Genomic DNA, 17,530 nt, shown 5'->3' on the forward strand with positions numbered 1-17,530 from the left:
ACGCGCCTGCGCAGAGCGGCGGGGCGAGGGAGCTGCGCGTGCGGGCGGCCATGACGATGTACGGAACGCCCAGGGCGCATGCGCAGAGCCGCCATGACGCTCTACGGAACCGGCACTGCGCATGCGCAGAGCCGCCGTGACGCTGTACGGAAAACACAGCTGTAGTATGTGAGGGCGGCCATGACGTTGTACGGAACTCCCACTACGCATGCGCAGAGCCGCCATGACGCTGTACGGAAAACGGAACTGTGGAGCGTGAAGGCGGCCATGACAGCGTACGGCAATCTCAGTGCGCCTGCGCACAGCGGCCATGACACTGCACAGGAAACAGAACTGCGTATGTGAGAGGGCAGCCATGACAGCGTACGGGGATCCCAGCGCGCATGCGCAGAGCGGCCGTGCTGAGTGCTGCACAGGGAACCGCGCATGCGCGCTGCGCGGGGGGAACGTTGCTTTCTGTTCTTTAATTTTTCTTTCTTTTTTTTTCTCCCTTTGCCTTTTCTCCTCCTCCCTTCTCTGCCTCCCCTTTTCCCTTTCCTTTTCCTCTCCGCTTTCCCCCCTTTTTCCCTTCCCTTCCCCCTTTTCCCTTCCTTTTCTCTCATCTTTTCCCTTTTTTCACCCCTTTCCCTTTCCTCTCCCCTCTCCCTTCTTCCTCTTCCCCGTTTTTCCTCTTTTTAGCCCCAAACGGGGGAACTTGAACGATTTGGGGCCGAATTGAGCCGAACGCTCCCAGCTGGTCCATGGCAGAGCACTGAAATCAATAAAATGAGATTTTACTGCGCTTTTGATGGATAAAATGTCCAAGATCCGCTCAGAGCCGCCTTTTCCCTGGGTTTTTTCCCCTGGGTTTTTTTCCCCTGGGTTTTTTCCCGTGCTTTGCCGGTTTTTCCCCGGTTTTCCCCCGTTTTTTCCCGTTTTTCCCAGTCTGGCCATTGGGGGTTGCTCAGGGCGGGCCGGGGGAAGGGAGCCCCGCCCGCAGCCGCTCCCCGCTGCCCTAACTAATTAACAGCAGAACCTTAATTAGCCCCTCGTTCATCCCCCTCCCGTCCCTCAGAGCCTCCCGCGCCCGCGACTACAACTCCCATCAGCCCCCGCGCGGCGCACAGCCCGGAAGCGCCGCTCTGCGCTCGCACGGCACGCTGGGAGTTGCAGTCCCATGGCCAACCCGCGCGGCGAGCCGCGCTCTCCGATTGGCTGCAACGCATTGGGGGCGGGTGCAACGAGGAGCCGCGCGCTGTTCAACCAATGGCGAGCGAGCGGCGATGATTGACGTGGCGCTCCGCCAATGGCAGCGCAGGGCGGGCGGTTCGGAGGCGCGCGGCCGAAGGCGGGAAGCGGCAATGGCGGAGGCGGCGCTGAGGTGAGGGAGCGGCTCCGAGCGGGGCTGGGGGAGACGAGGGGCTGCGAGGGGGCGAGGGGGGAGCTCCGGGGGGACTCTGAGGGGCTCTGAGGAGGAGACTCCGAGGGAGCTCTGAGGAGGCTCTGGGGGAGCTGCGGGCGGGGATTTGGGGCTCTGAGGTGGCTGTGAGAAGCTCTGAGGGGCTGTGGAGAGGCTCCGATGGAGCCCTGGGGACTCTGAGGGAACTTTCACGCAGCTTTCATGGAGCTGGGAGGGAGATGAGATGGGAGCTGTGAGGGGGATGTGAGGGGGATGTGAGGGGGATCTGAGGGAGCTCTGAGGGAGCTCCAGGGAAGCTCTGGGAGCTCTGAGGGGCTCTGAGGGGCTGTGGGGAGGGTCAAGGAGCTCTGGGGGAGCTGCGGGCGGGGATTTGGGGCTCTCAGGGATCTCTCAGGGATCTCTGAAGGATCTGGGGGATCTCTGGGGCTCTGGGGGATCTCTGAAGGATCTGGGGGATCCCTGGGGCTCTGGGGGATCTCTGGGGGTTCCCTGGGGCTCTGGGGGATCTCTCAGGGATCTCTGGGGGCTCTCAGGGATTTTTGGGAGTTTGGGATTTGCTCTGGGGGAACTGGGACCCCCGGCCAGGGATTTGGGGTTTGGGATTTTTGGGGGTTTGGGGTTTGGGGGTTTGGGATTTGGGGTTTGGGGTTTGGGATTTTTGGGGGTTTGGGATTTTTGGGGGTTTGGGGTTTGGGATTTTTGGGGGTTTGGGATTTTTGGGAGTTTGGAGTTTGGGATTTGGGGTTTGGGATTTTGGGTTTATTGGCAGTTTGGGTGTTGGAGTGGGGATTTTGGGGTTTGTGGTTTTGGGGGCATTTGGGATTTTGGGGATTGGGGATTTTGGGGGGATTTGGGGTTTGGGATTTTTGGGGATTGGGGATTTTGGGGGGATTTGGGGTTTGGGATTTTTGGGGATTTGGGGGTTTGGAGTTTGGGATTTGGGGTATGGGATTTTGGGTTTATTGGCAGTTTGGGTGTTTGGGATTTTGGGGTTTGGGAATTTGGGGATTTGAGGTTTTGGGGGGATTTGGGATTTTTGGGATTGGGGGTTTTGGGATTTGGGGTTTGTGATTTTGGGGATTGGGGATTTTGGGGGGATTTGGGGGGATTTGGGGTTTGGGATTTTTGGGAATTACGGGGTTGGCAATCTGGGGATTTTGGTATTTGAGGTTTGGGATTTTGGGGGTTTGGGAGGTTGGTGTTTTGGGAATTTGGGGATTTTGGGAATTTGGGGTTTGGGGTCCCGGAATTCGGGCCCAGCTCAGCCTCTCCCGGATCCGCAGCAGCTCCGGAACCGCCGGGAAACGGAGCCGGGACCCGCCCGGGTGAGCCTGGACCCCAAAAATCCCCCAAAAAACCCCCAAAAAACCCCCAATCCCAAATATCCCCCAAATATCCTCCAAAATCCCCACAAATCCCCCAAATATCCCCCAAGTATCCCTCCAAATCCCCCAAATCCCAAAAATCCCCCCAAAAAACCCCAATCCCAAAAATCCCCCAAATATCCCCCAAATATCCCCCAAATATTCCCCAAATCCCAAAAATCCCCCCCAAAATCCCCCAAATATCCTCCCAAATCCCCCAGACCCCCAAAATCCCCCAAATATCCCCCCAAATCCCAAAAATCCCCCCAAATATCCTCCCAAACCCCCCAGATCCCAAATATCCCCCAAAATCCCCCCAAACCCGCCCCAAAACCCCCCAAAAATCCCCCAAACACCAAACCCCAAAAATTCCCCAAATCCCAAAAAACCCCCCAAATCCCTAAACCCAAAAATCCCTAAATCCCCAAAATCCCAAACCCCAAAATCCCCCCTAAATCCCCAAAATGCCCCAAAAATCCCCCAAGTCCCAAAAACCCAAAATCCCAAACCCTAAAAATCCCAAAAATCCCTTAAATCCAAAACCCCCCAAAAAATCCCCCCAAAAACCCCCGAAAATCCCCTAAACCCCCAAAATCTCCTAAATCCCCCCAAAACCCCAAATCCCAAAAATCCTCCAAACATCCCCAATCCCCCCAAAATTCCCCAAATTCCAGAAGTCCCCAAATCCCAAACATCCCCTGATCCTAAAAATCCCCAAAAATCCTGAAATTCCCCCAAAAATGCCAAACCTTGGGATTTGGGGATTTGGGGATTCTGGGATTTGGGAATTCCTGGATTTTGGGAATTCCGGGAATCACAAATCCCTGGATTTGGGAATTTCTGGATTTGGGAATCTCTGGATGTGGGAATTTTGGGATTCAGAAATTCCTAGTTTTGGGAATTTTGGGTTTTGGGAATTCCAGGGATTCTGGGATTTGGGAATTCCTGAATTTGGGAATTTTGGGTTTTGGGAATTCCAGGGATTCCGGGATTTGGGGATTTGGGAAATCCTGTATTTGGGAATCCTGGGATTTGGGAATTTTAGGATTCAGGAATTCCTGGATTTGGGAATTCCAGGGATTCTGGGATTTGGGAATTTCCTGAATTTGGGAATTTCGGGATTTGGGGATTCCCGCCCCTCCCCCTCCCTCATTCCCGTTTTTCCTTCAGCTCCCGCTGGGAATTCCGGACCCCCCCGCCCAAACGGCTCCGAGCGGCTCCAGAAAGCCCGGCCCGGAATTCCCAAAATTCCCAAAAGAATTCCCAGAATTCCCCCAGCCCTGAGCGGGAAATCCGGCAGAGAGCGACGCCGGCCCGGAGGCTGCAGATCCCCGCCGGAAATCCGGGAATTCCGACGGGAAATCCGGGAATTGCGACGGGAAATTCAGGAATTCCGGTGGGAAATCCGGGAATTCCAACAGGAAATCCGGGAATTGCAACAGGAAATTCAGGAATTCCGGTGGGAAGTTCTGGAATTTCAGAAGTAAATTTGGGAATTCTGGCTGGAAGTTCAGGAATCCCAACGGGAAATTCAGGAATTTCGGTTGGAAATTTGGGAACTTCAGTGGGCAATGCAGGGATCCTGGCTGGAAATTCAGGAATTGCTTCAAGAAATCCGGGAATTCCGTCGGGCGATTCGGGAATTCCAGGAATCCCGGCGCGTTCCCACCTTTCCGTGGCTCAGTTTTACGGGAGCCGGAATTCCTGGGACCCCCTGGAGCGCAAACGGCTCCGGGAGCAGCTCGGGCAGGGGGGGAGCCCGGGAAAATCCCGGAATTCCGGGAATTCCGGTGCGAAATCCGGGAATTCCGGCAGCAAATTTGGGAATTCCAAGGGGAAATCTGGGAATTCCAGCAGGAAGGGCAGCTCCAAAGGCAAAGGGAACGGCGGGAATTCCCGGAATTCCAGGCTTCAGAATTCCCGGATTTCTGTGATGGGGAAGTCCTGGAATTCCGGGATGAAGAATTCCCGGATTTCTGGTTTTGGGAATTCCCAGATTTCTGGGATTGGGAATGCCAAGATCGAGAATTCCCGAATTTCCAACGCTGGGAATTCCCGGATTTCTGGGCTTGAGAAATCCCAGAATTCCGGGTTGGAGAATTCCCAGATTTCCAGGATTAGTGAAAATTCCCAGATTTCCAAGGCTGAGAAATTCCAGAACTCCAGGATTGAGAATTCCCAAATTTCTGGCACTACTGGGAATTCTGAGAGCGGCAATTCCCGGATTTCCACCACTGAGAATTCCCGAAATTCTGGCCGGGTGAAATCCAACATAGAGCATTCCCAAATTTCCAATGTTGAGAATTCCCGCGCTGAGAATTCCCAGATTTCCGGGAATTCTGGGAATTCCAGGCCGGAGAAGATTGAGAATTGCCTGAATCCCGGGATTGGGAATTCCCAGAATTCCGAGAGTGAGAATTCCCAAATTCCTGGCACTGGGGATGCTGGGGTTGGGAATTCCGGGAATTCCGGGAACGTTGGGAATTCCGGGAACGTTGGGAATTCCGGGAATTCCGGGCGCCGGGTGCTGCTGTCGGGGGCGCGGCCGCGGCCTCGGCTGCCCCTGGGCGCCGCCTTCTTCCGGAGCCGCGGGAATTCCCGGAAAAATCCCGGAAAATCCCGGGAACGGCCCCCGGGAGAGCCGGGAAGCGACAAGGAAAACCGGGAACGGGAAATTCCCGGGAAAGCGGAACCGGAAAACCGGAACGTCCCAGGGAGCCAGGTGAGGCAGAGCCCATTCCGGGGATTTTCTGGGAATTTCCTGGGGATTTCTGGGAATTTTCTTGGGAATTTTGGGGATTTCTGGGAATTTTTGGGAATTTCTTTGGGAGTTTTTAGGAATTTTGGGGAATCTCAGGGAAATTTCTGGGAATTTTTGGGCATTCTGGGGGATTTCACAGAAATTTCTGGGAATTTTCTTGGGAACGTTTGGGATTTTTGGGGAATTTTTGGGAATTTCCTTGGAAATTTTTAGGATTTTCTGGGAATTTCAGGGAATTCCCAGGAATTTTGAGGGATTTTGGGGAACTTCCTTGGGAATTTCTGGGAATTTTTGGGAATCCTGGATGGAATTTTGGGAGATTTAGTGGAATTTCCTTGGGAATTTCAGGGGATTGCTGGGAATTTTTGGGAATTTTTCCTTTTCCCTCCCCAAATTCCATAAAATCCCCTCCAGATCCCGGAATTCCGGGCCGGATCCGGGATTTTCTTCCGTTCCCAAATCCCAGAATTCCCCAAATTTCCCTCTTTTTTCCCCAGGACTCCTCTGGAAGTGTCGACGATTCCCGGAATTCCCGGAATTCCCCGGCCCCAGCACAGGACTCGGGTGAGTCGGGAAAACCTCGGGAATTTCCTGGGATTTTCCCAGATTTTCTTGATTTTTTTTCCTGGATTTTCCCACATTTTTCCCAGATTTCCTGGGTTTTCCAGGCTTTCTCCTGGATTATTCCCGATTTTCCTGTTTTTTTCCCCAGGATTTTCCTGGATTTTCACACTTTTTTCCAGATTTTCTCGGTATTTGTGCTGAATTTTTCCAGATTTTCCCAGGGTTTTCCTGAATTTTCCAAGATTTTCCTGGGATTTTCCAGTGTTTTCCCAGATTTTCCCAGATTTTCTTGATTTTTTTCCTGGATTTTCCCACATTTTTTCCCAGTTTCTTCTCAGATTTCTCCAGGATTTTCCCAGGTTTTTCTTGGGTTTCCCCTATTTTTTTTCCCAATTTTCCCCATTTTCTGCAGATTTTCCCATTTTTTTTCCCAATTTTTCCTGGATTTTTCCCAATTTTCCCAGATTTTCCCCATTTTTCCGTTTTTTTTCCAGGCTCTCGGTGCCCGGCCGGGCTCTTCCCGATTTTCCTGCCCAGCAAGAGGAGGTCAGAGCCCCTTCCTGCCCTTCCCAAATTTTCCCAAATTTTTCCCATTTTTCCCCACATTTCCCCAATTTTCCCCCGTTTTTCCCCTTTTCCCCATTTTCCTTGATTTTCCCCAAGTTTTCCCCTTAATTTTTCCCACCTTTTCCCCAATTTTCCCGTTTTTTTTCCTATTTTTCCCCATTTTTTCCCCACTCATTCCCAATGTTTCCGTTTCTTCCCATTTTCCCCATTTTCTTCCAATTTCCCCCAATTTTTCCTTATTTCCCCCCAGTTTTCCACATTTTCCCCCGGGTTTCTGCATTTTTCCCACTTTTCTCTATTTTCCCCCAATTTTTCACTAATTTTCCCCATTTCCCCCCTTTATTCCCAACCTTTTCCCAATTTTTTCCCATTTTCCCTGATTTTCCCAAGTTTTTTCCTCTTTCCCCATTTCCCCATTTCCCCATTTTTCCCTATTTTTTCCCAATTTTCCCTTTTTTCCCCAATTTTTCCCCATTTTTTTTCCATTCCCCCCAATTTCCCCTGGATTTTTCCCACATTTTTCCCAATTTTTTCCCAATTTCTCTGAATTTTCCCCCACTTTTTCCCAATTTCCCCCCCATTTCTCCCCATTTTTCCCACATTTTCCCTGTTTTTTCCCTTTTTCCCACTTTTCCCAATTTTCCCTGATTTTCCCCAATTTTCCTTGACTTTTCACCTTTTTTCCCTGATTTTTCCCATTTTTTTCTCACTTTTCTCATTTTCCCATTTCCCGCCATTTTTCCAGTTTTTTCTCATTTTTCCTCATTTTCCACCCAATTTTCCCAATTTTCCCCAATTTTTCCCCATTTTCCGCATTTCTCCTGATTATTCCCCATTTTTCCTCAATTTCCCCATTTTCCCAAATTTTTCCCATTTTTCCCAGCTTTTCCCCCAATTTCCTCATTTTTCCCAGTTATTTTCCCCAATTTTTCCTGATTTTCCCCAATTTACTCCCAGGGTTTTTTTTCCATTTTTCCCAGTTTTTTTCCTCTGATTTCCCTGGATTTTTCCCCATTTTTCCCTGATTTTCCCATTTTTCCCTCGATTTTCCCAGTTTTTCCCTATTTTTCCCTGATTTTTCCACTTTTCCCTGATTTTCCCATTTTTCCTTGATTTTCCCATTTTTCCCATTTTTCCCCTCGATTTTCCCAGTTTTTCCCTATTTTTTCCTCAATTTTCCCAGTTTTTCCCCACTTTTCCCCGATTTTCCCACTTTTTCCTGATTTTCCCATTTTTCCCTCGATTTTCCCCATTTTTCCCATTCTTTTTCCCATTTTTTCCCATTTTTCCCTCGATTTTCCCCATTTTTCCCATTTTTTTTTCCCACTTTTCCCTGATTTTCCCATTTTTCCCTGGATTTTCCCCATTTTTCCCATTTTTCCCTGCTTTTCCCGTTTTTCCAGGCCCCTGGAGCCGCTGGCGCCGCCCTCGGGCCCCTCTGGAAAAGGCTCCCGGAAATCCCGGGAATGCGCGGGGGAGGAGCAGCTGATCATCGTGAGTCCGGAATTCCGGAACTTCCCGGGAATTGGGGAGCCTGGGAGCGCCCTGGGAGGGGAATTCGGGAATTCTGGATCCTTCCATGGGAGGGAAATCCAGGAATTCCCTGGGAAACCTCCCTGGGAATTCGGGAATTCCGTGGCAGGAGAAATCCGGGAATTTGGGAATGTTTCCCGGGATGGGAATCTGGGAATTCCCTGGGAATGTTCTGTGGGACTTTGGGAAATCTGGGAATCTGGGAATTCCCTGGGAATGTTCTGTGGGAATTTGGGAAATCTGGGAATTTGGGAATTCCCTGGGATGGGAATTCAGGAAATCTGGGAATTCCTTGGGAACCTTCACTGGGATGGGAAATCTGCTTTTCGCTTCCCGGTGCTTGTTCCTGGAATTCCCAGAATTTGGGAATTCCCAGAATTCCCAATTTTCCAGGGCGTGGGCAGTGCGGCTCATGTGGGGTGCTGCTGCCATTCCCAGAATTCCCAGAATTCCCGGAATTCCCGGAATTCCCAGAATTCCCGTTTTTCCCAGGACGCGGGGCAGCGGGCCGTGGGTTCCTGCGGATCCTGTGGAATGCTGCTGCCATTCCCAGAATTCCCAGAATTCCCGGATTTTTTCCAGGACGCGGGGCAGCGGGCCGTGGGTTCCTGCGGATCCTGTGGAATGCTGCTGCCATTCCCGGAATTCCCAGAATTCCCGGAATTCCCAGAATTCCCGTTTCCCAGGACGCGGGGCAGCGGGCCGTGGGTTCCTGCGGATCCTGTGGAATGCTTTTCTCCGCTGCCGCTCCCGAGGATCGGCTGCAGCACCTGCGGCACCACCGGAGCCTGCGGAGCGCCCTGACACACCCCGTGAGCACCGACACGCCGGGAACACGCCAGGGACACGCCAGGGACACGGGAGTGACACGGGAATGACACAGGAGTGACACAGGGATAATGGGAATGACACGGGAACTCTGGGAGTGACACGGGAGGGACACGGGAATAACAAGAATGACATGGGAATAATGGGAATTACATGGGAGTGACATGGGAATGACACGGGAATGACACAGGAGTGACACGGGAATAGCACAGGAATGACACGGGAATGACACAGGAATAATGGGAATGACATGGGAATAGCACAGGAATGACATGGGAATGACACGGGGATAACGGGAATGACTCGGGAATAATGGGAATTACATGGGAGTGACATGGGAATGACACAGGAGTGACACGGGAATGACACGGGAATGACACGGGAATAATGGGAATTACATGGGAGTGACATGGGAATGACACAGGAGTGACACGGGAATGACACGGGAATGACACGGGAATAATGGGAATGACATGGGAATAGCACAGGAATGACACGGGAATGACACACAGGAGTGACACAGGAATAATGGGATGGTGGGAATTCCGGGAATTCCCGGAGTTCTGGGAATGATGGGAATAACAGGCTGGCGGGAGCTGTGGGAATTCCCGGAGTTCCGGGAGGTCTGGGAACGGCGGGAGGGAATGGGAGAATGGGAACGAGAGGGAATTCTGGGAATGGGAATGGGAACGAGAGGGAATTCTGGGAATGGGAACAAGAGGGAATTCTGGGAATGGGAGGGAATTCTGGGAATGGGAACGGGAATTCTGGGAATGGGAGGGAATTCTGGGAATTCAAGGGGAATGGGAGTGGGAATGGGAGAATGGGGAATGGGAACGGGAGGCAATAATGGGAATGGGGGAATGGGAGGGAATTCTGGGAATGGGAACAGGAGGGAATTCCGGGAATGGGAATGTGGGAATGAGAGGGAATTCCGGGAATGGGAACGGGAGGGAATTATGGGAACGGGAATGGGAACGGGAGGGAATTCCAGGAATGGGAATTCCAGGAATGGGAACAGAAGGGAATTCCGGGCATGGGAGGGAAATCAGGGAATGGGAATTCTGGGAACGGAAACAGGAGGGAATTCCGGGCACAGGAGGGAATTCTGGGAATGGGAACGGGAGAGAATTCCGGGAATGGGAATTCCGGGCACGGGAATCCCGGGAATGGGAATTCCGGGAATGGGAATTCCGGGAATGGGAATCCCGGGAATGGGAATTCCGGGCGCGGGAATCCCGGGCGCGGGTGGCTCCCTGCCTGATCCCGGCGCTGATCCCGGCTCCGGCAGGGCTGGAAGCAGGAGCGCGTGGTGGCGGAATTCTGGGATGGGAAAATCCTCCTGATCCTGCCCGACGACCCCAAATACGCCCAACGGAAGGTACCCCGTCCCAAATCCCAAAATCCCAAATCCCAAATCCCAAAATCCCAAATCCCAAAATCCCAAATCCCAAAATCCCAAATCCCAAAATCCCAAATCCCAAATCCCAAAATCCCAAATCCCAAAATCCCAAATCCCAAATCCCAAAATCCCAAATCCCAAAATCCCAAATCCCAAAATCCCAAATCCCAAAATCCCCGCGGGGCCCGATCCCAAATCCCAAAATCCCAAATCCCAAAATCCCCGTGGGGCCCGATCCCAAATCCCAAATCCCAAAATCCCAAAATCCCAAATCCTAAAATCCCAAATCCCAAAATCCCAAATCCCAAAATCCCAAATCCCAAAATCCCCGTGGGGCCCGATCCCAAATCCCAAATCCCAAAATCCCAAAATCCCAAATCCTAAAATCCCAAATCCCAAAATCCCAAATCCCAAATCCCAAATCTCAAAAATCCCAAAATCCCAAAATCCCAAATCCCAAATCCCAAAATCCCAAATCCCAAAATCCCAAATCCCAAAATCCCAAATCCCAAAACCCCAAATCCCAAAATCCCAAATCCCAAAATCCCAAATCCCAAAATCCCTGCGGGGCCCGATCCCAAATCCCAAAATCCCAAATCCCAAAATCCCAAGTCCCAGTGGGGTCTGATCCCAAGTCCCAGCGGGGCCCGATCCCAAATCCCAAATCCAGCAGGATCCCATCCCTGATTCCCAGCCCAATCCCAAAATCCCGATTCCCTGTGCAAACCCAGCCCAGCTTTTCTTGGGATCAAATCCCCATTTCCCCAGGAATTCCCACCCCATTTTCCCAGGAGTTTCCATCCCCATTTCCTGGGAATTCCCACCCCATTCCTTGGGAATTCCCTCCCCATTTTCCCCTGGGAATTCCCACCCCATTCCTTGGGAATTCCCTCCCCATTTTTCTCGGAATTTCCACCCCATTTTTCCTGGTATTCCCGTCTCCTTTTCCCAGGAATTCCCTTCCCATTTTCCCCAGAAGTCCCACCCCATTTCCTGGGAATTCCCACCTCGTTTCCCAAGAATTCCCATCCCATTTTTCAGGAATTCCCACCCCATTTCCCAAGAATTCCCAGCCCATTTTTCCCTGGGAATTCCCACCCTATTTTTCAGGAATTCCTGCCCATTTCCCCGGAATTCCCACCCGTTTCCCAGGAATTCCCACCCATTTCCCCGGAATTCCCGCCCTATTCCTGGGAATTCCTGCCCGTTTCCCTGGAATTCCCACCTCTTTCCCGGGAATTCCTGCCCATTTCCCAGGAATTCCCGCCCGTTTCCCGGGAATTCCCGCCCGTTTCCCGGGAATTCCCGCCCGTTTCCCGGGAATTCCCGCCCCATTTTCCCAGGAATTCCCACCCCATTTCCCGGGAATTCCCACCCCATTTTCCCAGGAATTCCCGCCCCATTTCCCGGGAATTCCCACCTCATTTTCCCAGGAATTCCCGCCCCATTTCCCCGGGAATTCCCACCTCATTTTCCCGGGAATTCCCACCCCATTTTCCCGGGAATTCCCACCTCATTTTCCCAGGAATTCCCACCCCATTTTCCCAGGAATTCCCGCCCCATTTCCCGGGAATTCCCGCCCCTCTCTGTCCCTCTCTCCCCGTTTCCCGCAGGCCGAGGAGGTTCTGTCCGTGGTGGATGCCGAGCTGGGATTCCCGGAGCAGTCCCGGCTTTCCCGGGACCATTGCCGGGATCATTCCCGGGATCATTCCCGGATTCCTGGGCAGCATTCCCGGATTCCCGGGCAGCATTCCCGGCTTTCCCGGGAGCGCCCCCACGTGTACCTGTTTGTCAGCCCCGGGGGCTGCGTGCTCGGCTGCCTGGCGGCCCACGGCATCCGGCAGGTCAGGGATCCATCCATCCATTGATCCATTGATTGGTTATTGATTGGGGATTGATTGATTGATCGGGGATTGATGGATGGATTGGGGATTGATTGATTGGGGATTGATTGATTTGGGATCAGTTTGGGATTGATGGGTGGATTGGGGATTGATTGATTGGGGATTGCTTGATGGGTTGGGGATTGATTCATTGGGGATTGCGGATTGATTGATTGGTCAGGGATTGATTCATCCCCATTCCCAATTCCCGCTTTCCCGACACCATTCCCAGTTCCCAATTCCCACATTCCCATTCCCAGTCCCCATTCCCATTCCCAGTTTCCCATTCCCAGTCCCCATTCCCATTCCCAGTTTCCCATTCCCAGTCCCCATTCCCATTCCCAGTTTCCCATTCCCAGTCCCCATTCCCATTCCCAGTTTCCCATTCCCAGTCCCCATTCCCATTCCCAGTTTCCCATTCCCACATTCCCATTCCCAGTTCCCATTCCCACATTCCCAATTCCCATTCCCAGTTTCCATTCCCAGTTCCCATTCCCACATTCCCAATTCCCATTCCCAGTTTCCATTCCCAGTTCCCATTCCCACATTCCCAATTCCCATTCCCAGTTTTCCATCCCCATTCCCCATTCCCATTCCCAGTTTCCATTCCCAGTTTCCCATTCCCAGTTTCCCATTCCCAGTTTCCCATTCCCAATTCCCATCCCATTCCCAATTTTCCATCCTAATTCCCAGTCCCCCTTCCCAGTTCCCACTTTCCCATTCCCCATTCCCGGTCCTCATTCCCAATTCCTATTCTCAACTCCCATTCCCAGTTCCCATTCCCAGTTTCCCAATTCCTATTCCCAGTTTCCCATTCCCACATTCCCAATTCCCATTCCCACTTTTCCACGCCCGTTCCCGCAGGCGTACCGGGTGCTGCCGGAGCCGGATCCCCGGGACCCCCGGCATTCCCGGGAGGGTGCTGATTCCCGGAATTCCCGGGATTCCCGGGATTCGCTGCGCGCCTGGCGCTGCTCGGAGCGGCCGGAGCCGGCCGTGTGCGGGATCAGCCGCGTCTGGGTGCTGCGGGCGCAGCGGCGCCGCGGCATCGCCCGCAGGATGCTGGAGGCGCTCAGGTGGGAAATCCGGGAATAAACCTCGGGAATAACCTCGGGAATAACCTCGGGAATAACGGGAATGGGATTGGGAATGGGAACCGGCATCGCCCGCCGCATGCTGGAGGCGCTCAGGTGGGAAATCTGGGAATAAACATTGGGAATAACAGGATTGGGAATGGGAACGGGGAGCCAGCATCGCCAGTTTTTCCCCGTTGTTTTCCCCGTTGTTTTCCCCGTTGTTTTTCCCATTGTTTTTCCCATTGTTTCCCGCTGTTTTCCCCGTTGTTTTTCCCATTGTTTTTCCCATTGTTTCCCGCTGTTTTCCCCGTTGTTTTTCCCATTGTTTTTCCCATTGTTTCCCGCTGTTTTCCCCGTTGTTTTTCCCATTGTTTTTCCCATTGTTTCCCGTTGTTTTCCCCGTTGTTTTTCCCATTGTTTTTCCCATTGTTTCCCGCTGTTTTCCCCGTTGTTTTTCCCATTGTTTTTCCCATTGTTTCCCGCTGTTTTCCCCGTTGTTTTTCCCATTGTTTTTCCCATTGTTTCCCGCTGTTTTTCCCATTGTTTTTCCCATTGTTTTTCCCATTGTTTTCTGCTGTTTTCCCCGCGAGTTTTCCCATTTTCCCGATGTTTTCTCCAGTGCTTTCCTCTGTTTTTCCTGCTGTTTTCCCCATGGTTTTCCCACTCTTTTCCCTGGTATTTTCCCTGCTGTTTTTCCCACTCTTTTTCCCACTGTTTCCCTGCTGTTTTCTCCACTGTGTTTCCCATTGTTTTCCTGCTGTTTTCCATCTGTTTTTTCCCACTGTTTCTCATTTCCCATTTCCCATTTTTTTCCCATTTCCCCGCTGTTGTTCCCACTGTTTCCCCGCTGTTTTCTGGCCATTTTTCCTGTTGTTTTCCGGCCGTTTTTCCCGTTTTCCCGGCCCTTTTCCCATCTCTGTCCCGCCGTTGGCAGGCGCACGTTCCTGTTCGGCTCGGTGCTGTTTCCCCATTGTTTTTCCCGTTGTTTTCCTGCCGTTTTTCCCATTTTTCCAGCTGTTTTCCCATCTCTTTCTGGCCGTTTCCAGGCACACGTTCCTGTTTGCCTTGGTGCTGTTTCCCCATTGTTTCCCCGTTGTTTTCCGGCTGTTTTTCCCGCTGTTTTTCCGGCTGTTTTCCAGCTGTTTTCCGGCTGTTTCCCGACCCCTTTCCCGTTTCCAGGTGCACGTTCCTGTTTGCCTCGGTGCTGTTTCCCTGTTGTTTTCCCGCTGTTTCCCCGTTGTTTCCCGGTTGTTTTCCTGTTTTTCCGGCTGTTTTCCGGCTGTTTTCCGGCTGTTTTCCGACCCCTTTCCCGTTTCCAGGCGCACGTTCCTGTTCGGCTCGGTGCTGTTTCCCTGTTGTTTTCCGGCTGTTTTCCGGCTGTTTTTCCGGCTGTTTTCCGGCTGTTTCCCATGCCTTTCCGGTTTCCAGGCGCACGTTCCTGTTCAGCTCGGTGCTGTTTCCCCATTGTTTCCCCGTTGTTTCCCTGTTGTTTTCCCGTTGTTTCCCGGCTGTTTTCCGGCTGTTTTTCCGGCTGTTTTTCCGGCTGTTTTCCGACCCCTTTCCGGTTTCCAGGCGCATGTTCCTGTTTGGCTCGGTGCTGTTTCCCTGTTGTTTCCCTGTTGTTTCCCTGTTGTTTTCCGGCTGTTTTCTGGCTGTTTCCCCGTTGTTTCCTGCCGTTTTTCCGGCTGTTTTCCGGCTGTTTCCCGATCCCTTTCCGGTTTCCAGGTGCACGTTCCTGTTTGCCTCGGTGCTGTTTCCCTGTTGTTTCTCCGTTGTTTCCCTGTTGTTTCCCCATTGTTTCCCGGCTGTTTCCCGGCCGTTTTTCCTGTTGTTTTCCGGCTGTTTTCCGGCTGTTTCCCGATCCCTTTCCGGTTTCCAGGCGCACGTTCCTGTTCGGCTCGGTGCTGAGCTGCCGGGATCTGGCGTTCTCGGAGCCCACGGCCGACGGGCGCGGCTTCGCCGAGCGCTGCTGCGCCCGCCCCGACTTCCTCGTCTACCGGCCGCTCCCGCCCGGCGCCGCCGCTCCGGGAGCCGCACCGGGATCCGCTCCGGGATCATCGGGATCCGCTCCGGGATCATCGGGATCCGCTCCGGGATCTGCTCCGGGATCATCGGGATCCACACCGGGATCATCGGGATCCGCCACGGGATCCGCACCGGGATCTGCTCCGGGATCATCGGGATCCGCACCGGGATCATCGGGATCTGCCACGGGATCATCGGGATCCGCACCGGGATCATCGGGATCCGCTCCGGGATCATCGGGATCTGCCACGGGATCATCGGGAACCGCTACAGCATCTGCTCCGGGATCTGCCACGGGATCTGCTACGGGATCTGCTACGGGATCATCGGGATCTGCTATGCGATCTGCCACGGGATCATCAGGAACCGCTACAGGATCCGCTCCGGGATCTGCTCCAGGATCATTGGGAGCTGCTACGGGAGCCGCCACGGGATCCACCATGGGATCTGCTCCAGGATCTGCGCTGAGGTCAGCGGGATCCGCTGTGGGATCTGCTCTGGGAGCTGCTCCAGGATCCACACCGAGACCACAGGAATCCACTCCAGGATCCGCACCAGGATCCACTCTGGGTTCAGCTCTGGGATCCGCTCCGGGACCACCAGGATCCAGTCTGGGATCCAGCCCAGGATCGCCAGGATCAGCTCCAGGATCCACACTGGGATCACCGGGATCGACTCCAGGATCCGCTGTGGGATCTGCTCTGGGATCCGCACCGGGATCGGCTCCGACAGCACCTCTGGGATCCACAGCGGGATCAGCAGCGGGATCGGGGCTGACATCAGCGGGATCGGGATTGGGATCGTCGGGATTGGGATCCTTGGGATCCTTGGGATCATCGGGATCGGGGTCCTTGGGCCCGGCCTGAGTTCCCGAGGGGCCGGAAAAGCCGGGATGGATCCCGGGGATCCGGCTGAGATCCCGAGGGAGTTGGAGCTGCCACGGGAATCTGGGATCCCTTCCCTTGGGAATTCCTCATTCCCTGGGAATCCTGGCCTGGATCCCAACGAAATCCCTCGTTGCCTTGGGAATCCCGGGATCCCTTCCCTTGGGAATCCCGGGATCCCTTCCCTTGGGAATTCCGGGATCCCTTCCTTCGGGAATTCCTCATTCCCCTTGGTTTGGGAATCCCTGGATCCCTTCCCTCGGGAATTCCTCATTCCCACAGGAATTCCCCTTTCCCTCTGGGATCCCTCATTCCCTCGGGATTCCCTCATTCCCTTCCTTTCTTTGGGAATCTCTCTTCTCTTCCCGTGGGAATCCCTTCCCCAATTCCCTTCCCAATCCTTCATTCCCTTCGGCATCTTTCCCTTGGGAATTCCTCATTCCCCTTTTCTTGGGAATCCTTCCCTGGATCCCTTCCCTTGGGAATTCTTCCTTTCCTGGAATCCTGAGCTCCCTTGGGAATGCTGAGCTCCCTTGGGAATTCCTCATTCCCTTCCTTTTTTTGGGAATTCCTCATTCCCTTCCTCTTTTTGGGAATCTTTCCCTTCCTTTCCCTCTGGAATCCCGCATTCTCTTGGGAATTATTTCCTTGGGAATTCTCCCCGAGAATTCTTCCTTTGGGAATCTCCCTGGGAGCCCCTCCCTCCTCCTCCCTCCCTTCCCAGTTCCTGAATTCCACTGGAAATCCTGGAATTTCACTGGAAATCCTGAAATTCTGCTGGGGAATCCTGGAATTCCACCAGGAAATCCTGGAATTCTGCCGGGATCCCTCAGAATTCCCGGGTGATTTCTTTGGGATTTTGGTTAATTGGGGTCAGGGTTTCGTTCATGGGAATTCCCTTTTCCCATTCCCTGGGAATTCCGGGGGGTTGTGGGAATATCCCGAGGTTTTACGGTGATATTCCAGAAGTTTCTGTTGATATTCCAAGGTTTTGTGAAGATATTCCATAAATGTGTCAATATTCCAAGGTTTTGTGAAGATATTCCATAAATGTGTCAATATTCCAAGGTTTTGTGATGCTGTTCCAAGGTTTTATGGAAATATTCCAAGGTTTTCTGATGACGTTCCATAAATTTCTGTCGATATCCCGAGGTTTTATGAAGATATTCCATAAATTTCTGACAATATTCCAAGGCTGTCTTTTATTTCAGGGATCTACAGAAATATTCCAAGGGTTTGAGGAG

General features: G+C 52.7%; 1 protein-coding gene across 2 annotated transcripts; it reads left to right on the top strand.

Moving 5' to 3' along the window:
* Window positions 1-7: 7 nt before the first annotated feature.
* On the top strand, window positions 8-17,473 carry ESCO2 (establishment of sister chromatid cohesion N-acetyltransferase 2). Of its 2 annotated transcripts, none has more exons than XM_085574256.1 (11): window positions 8-1,360; window positions 2,683-2,724; window positions 3,934-5,485; window positions 6,022-6,088; window positions 6,583-6,634; window positions 8,059-8,149; window positions 8,875-9,000; window positions 10,308-10,397; window positions 12,032-12,262; window positions 13,166-13,377; window positions 15,257-17,473. In XM_085574256.1, the coding sequence occupies exons 1-11, from the start codon at window positions 1,263-1,265 to the stop codon at window positions 16,266-16,268; spliced, it is 3,573 nt and encodes a 1,190-aa protein (XP_085430382.1). In that variant the 5' UTR covers window positions 8-1,262; the 3' UTR covers window positions 16,269-17,473. The 2 variants fall into 2 exon arrangements, with proteins under 2 accessions (XP_085430382.1, XP_085430383.1); XM_085574257.1 differs by having other exon boundaries at window positions 2,686-2,724.
* The last annotated feature ends 57 nt before the right edge of the window (window positions 17,474-17,530 follow it).

Source organism: Lonchura striata, chromosome 3, assembly GCF_050655825.1.
Source record: "Lonchura striata isolate lonStrDom1 chromosome 3, ASM5065582v1, whole genome shotgun sequence".
Lineage (NCBI taxonomy): Eukaryota > Metazoa > Chordata > Aves > Passeriformes > Estrildidae > Lonchura > Lonchura striata.

Bases quoted from the DNA above. Each gene is read 5' to 3' on its own strand.
- ESCO2 (XM_085574256.1), top strand. From the start codon at position 1,263: ATGATTGACGTGGCGCTCCGCCAATGGCAGCGCAGGGCGGGCGGTTCG. The intron at 1,361-2,682 runs GTGAGGGAGCGG...CCGGATCCGCAG, and splicing joins ATGGCGGAGGCGGCGCTGAG to CAGCTCCGGAACCGCCGGGA. The intron at 6,089-6,582 runs GTGAGTCGGGAA...TTTTTTTTCCAG, and splicing joins GGCCCCAGCACAGGACTCGG to GCTCTCGGTGCCCGGCCGGG.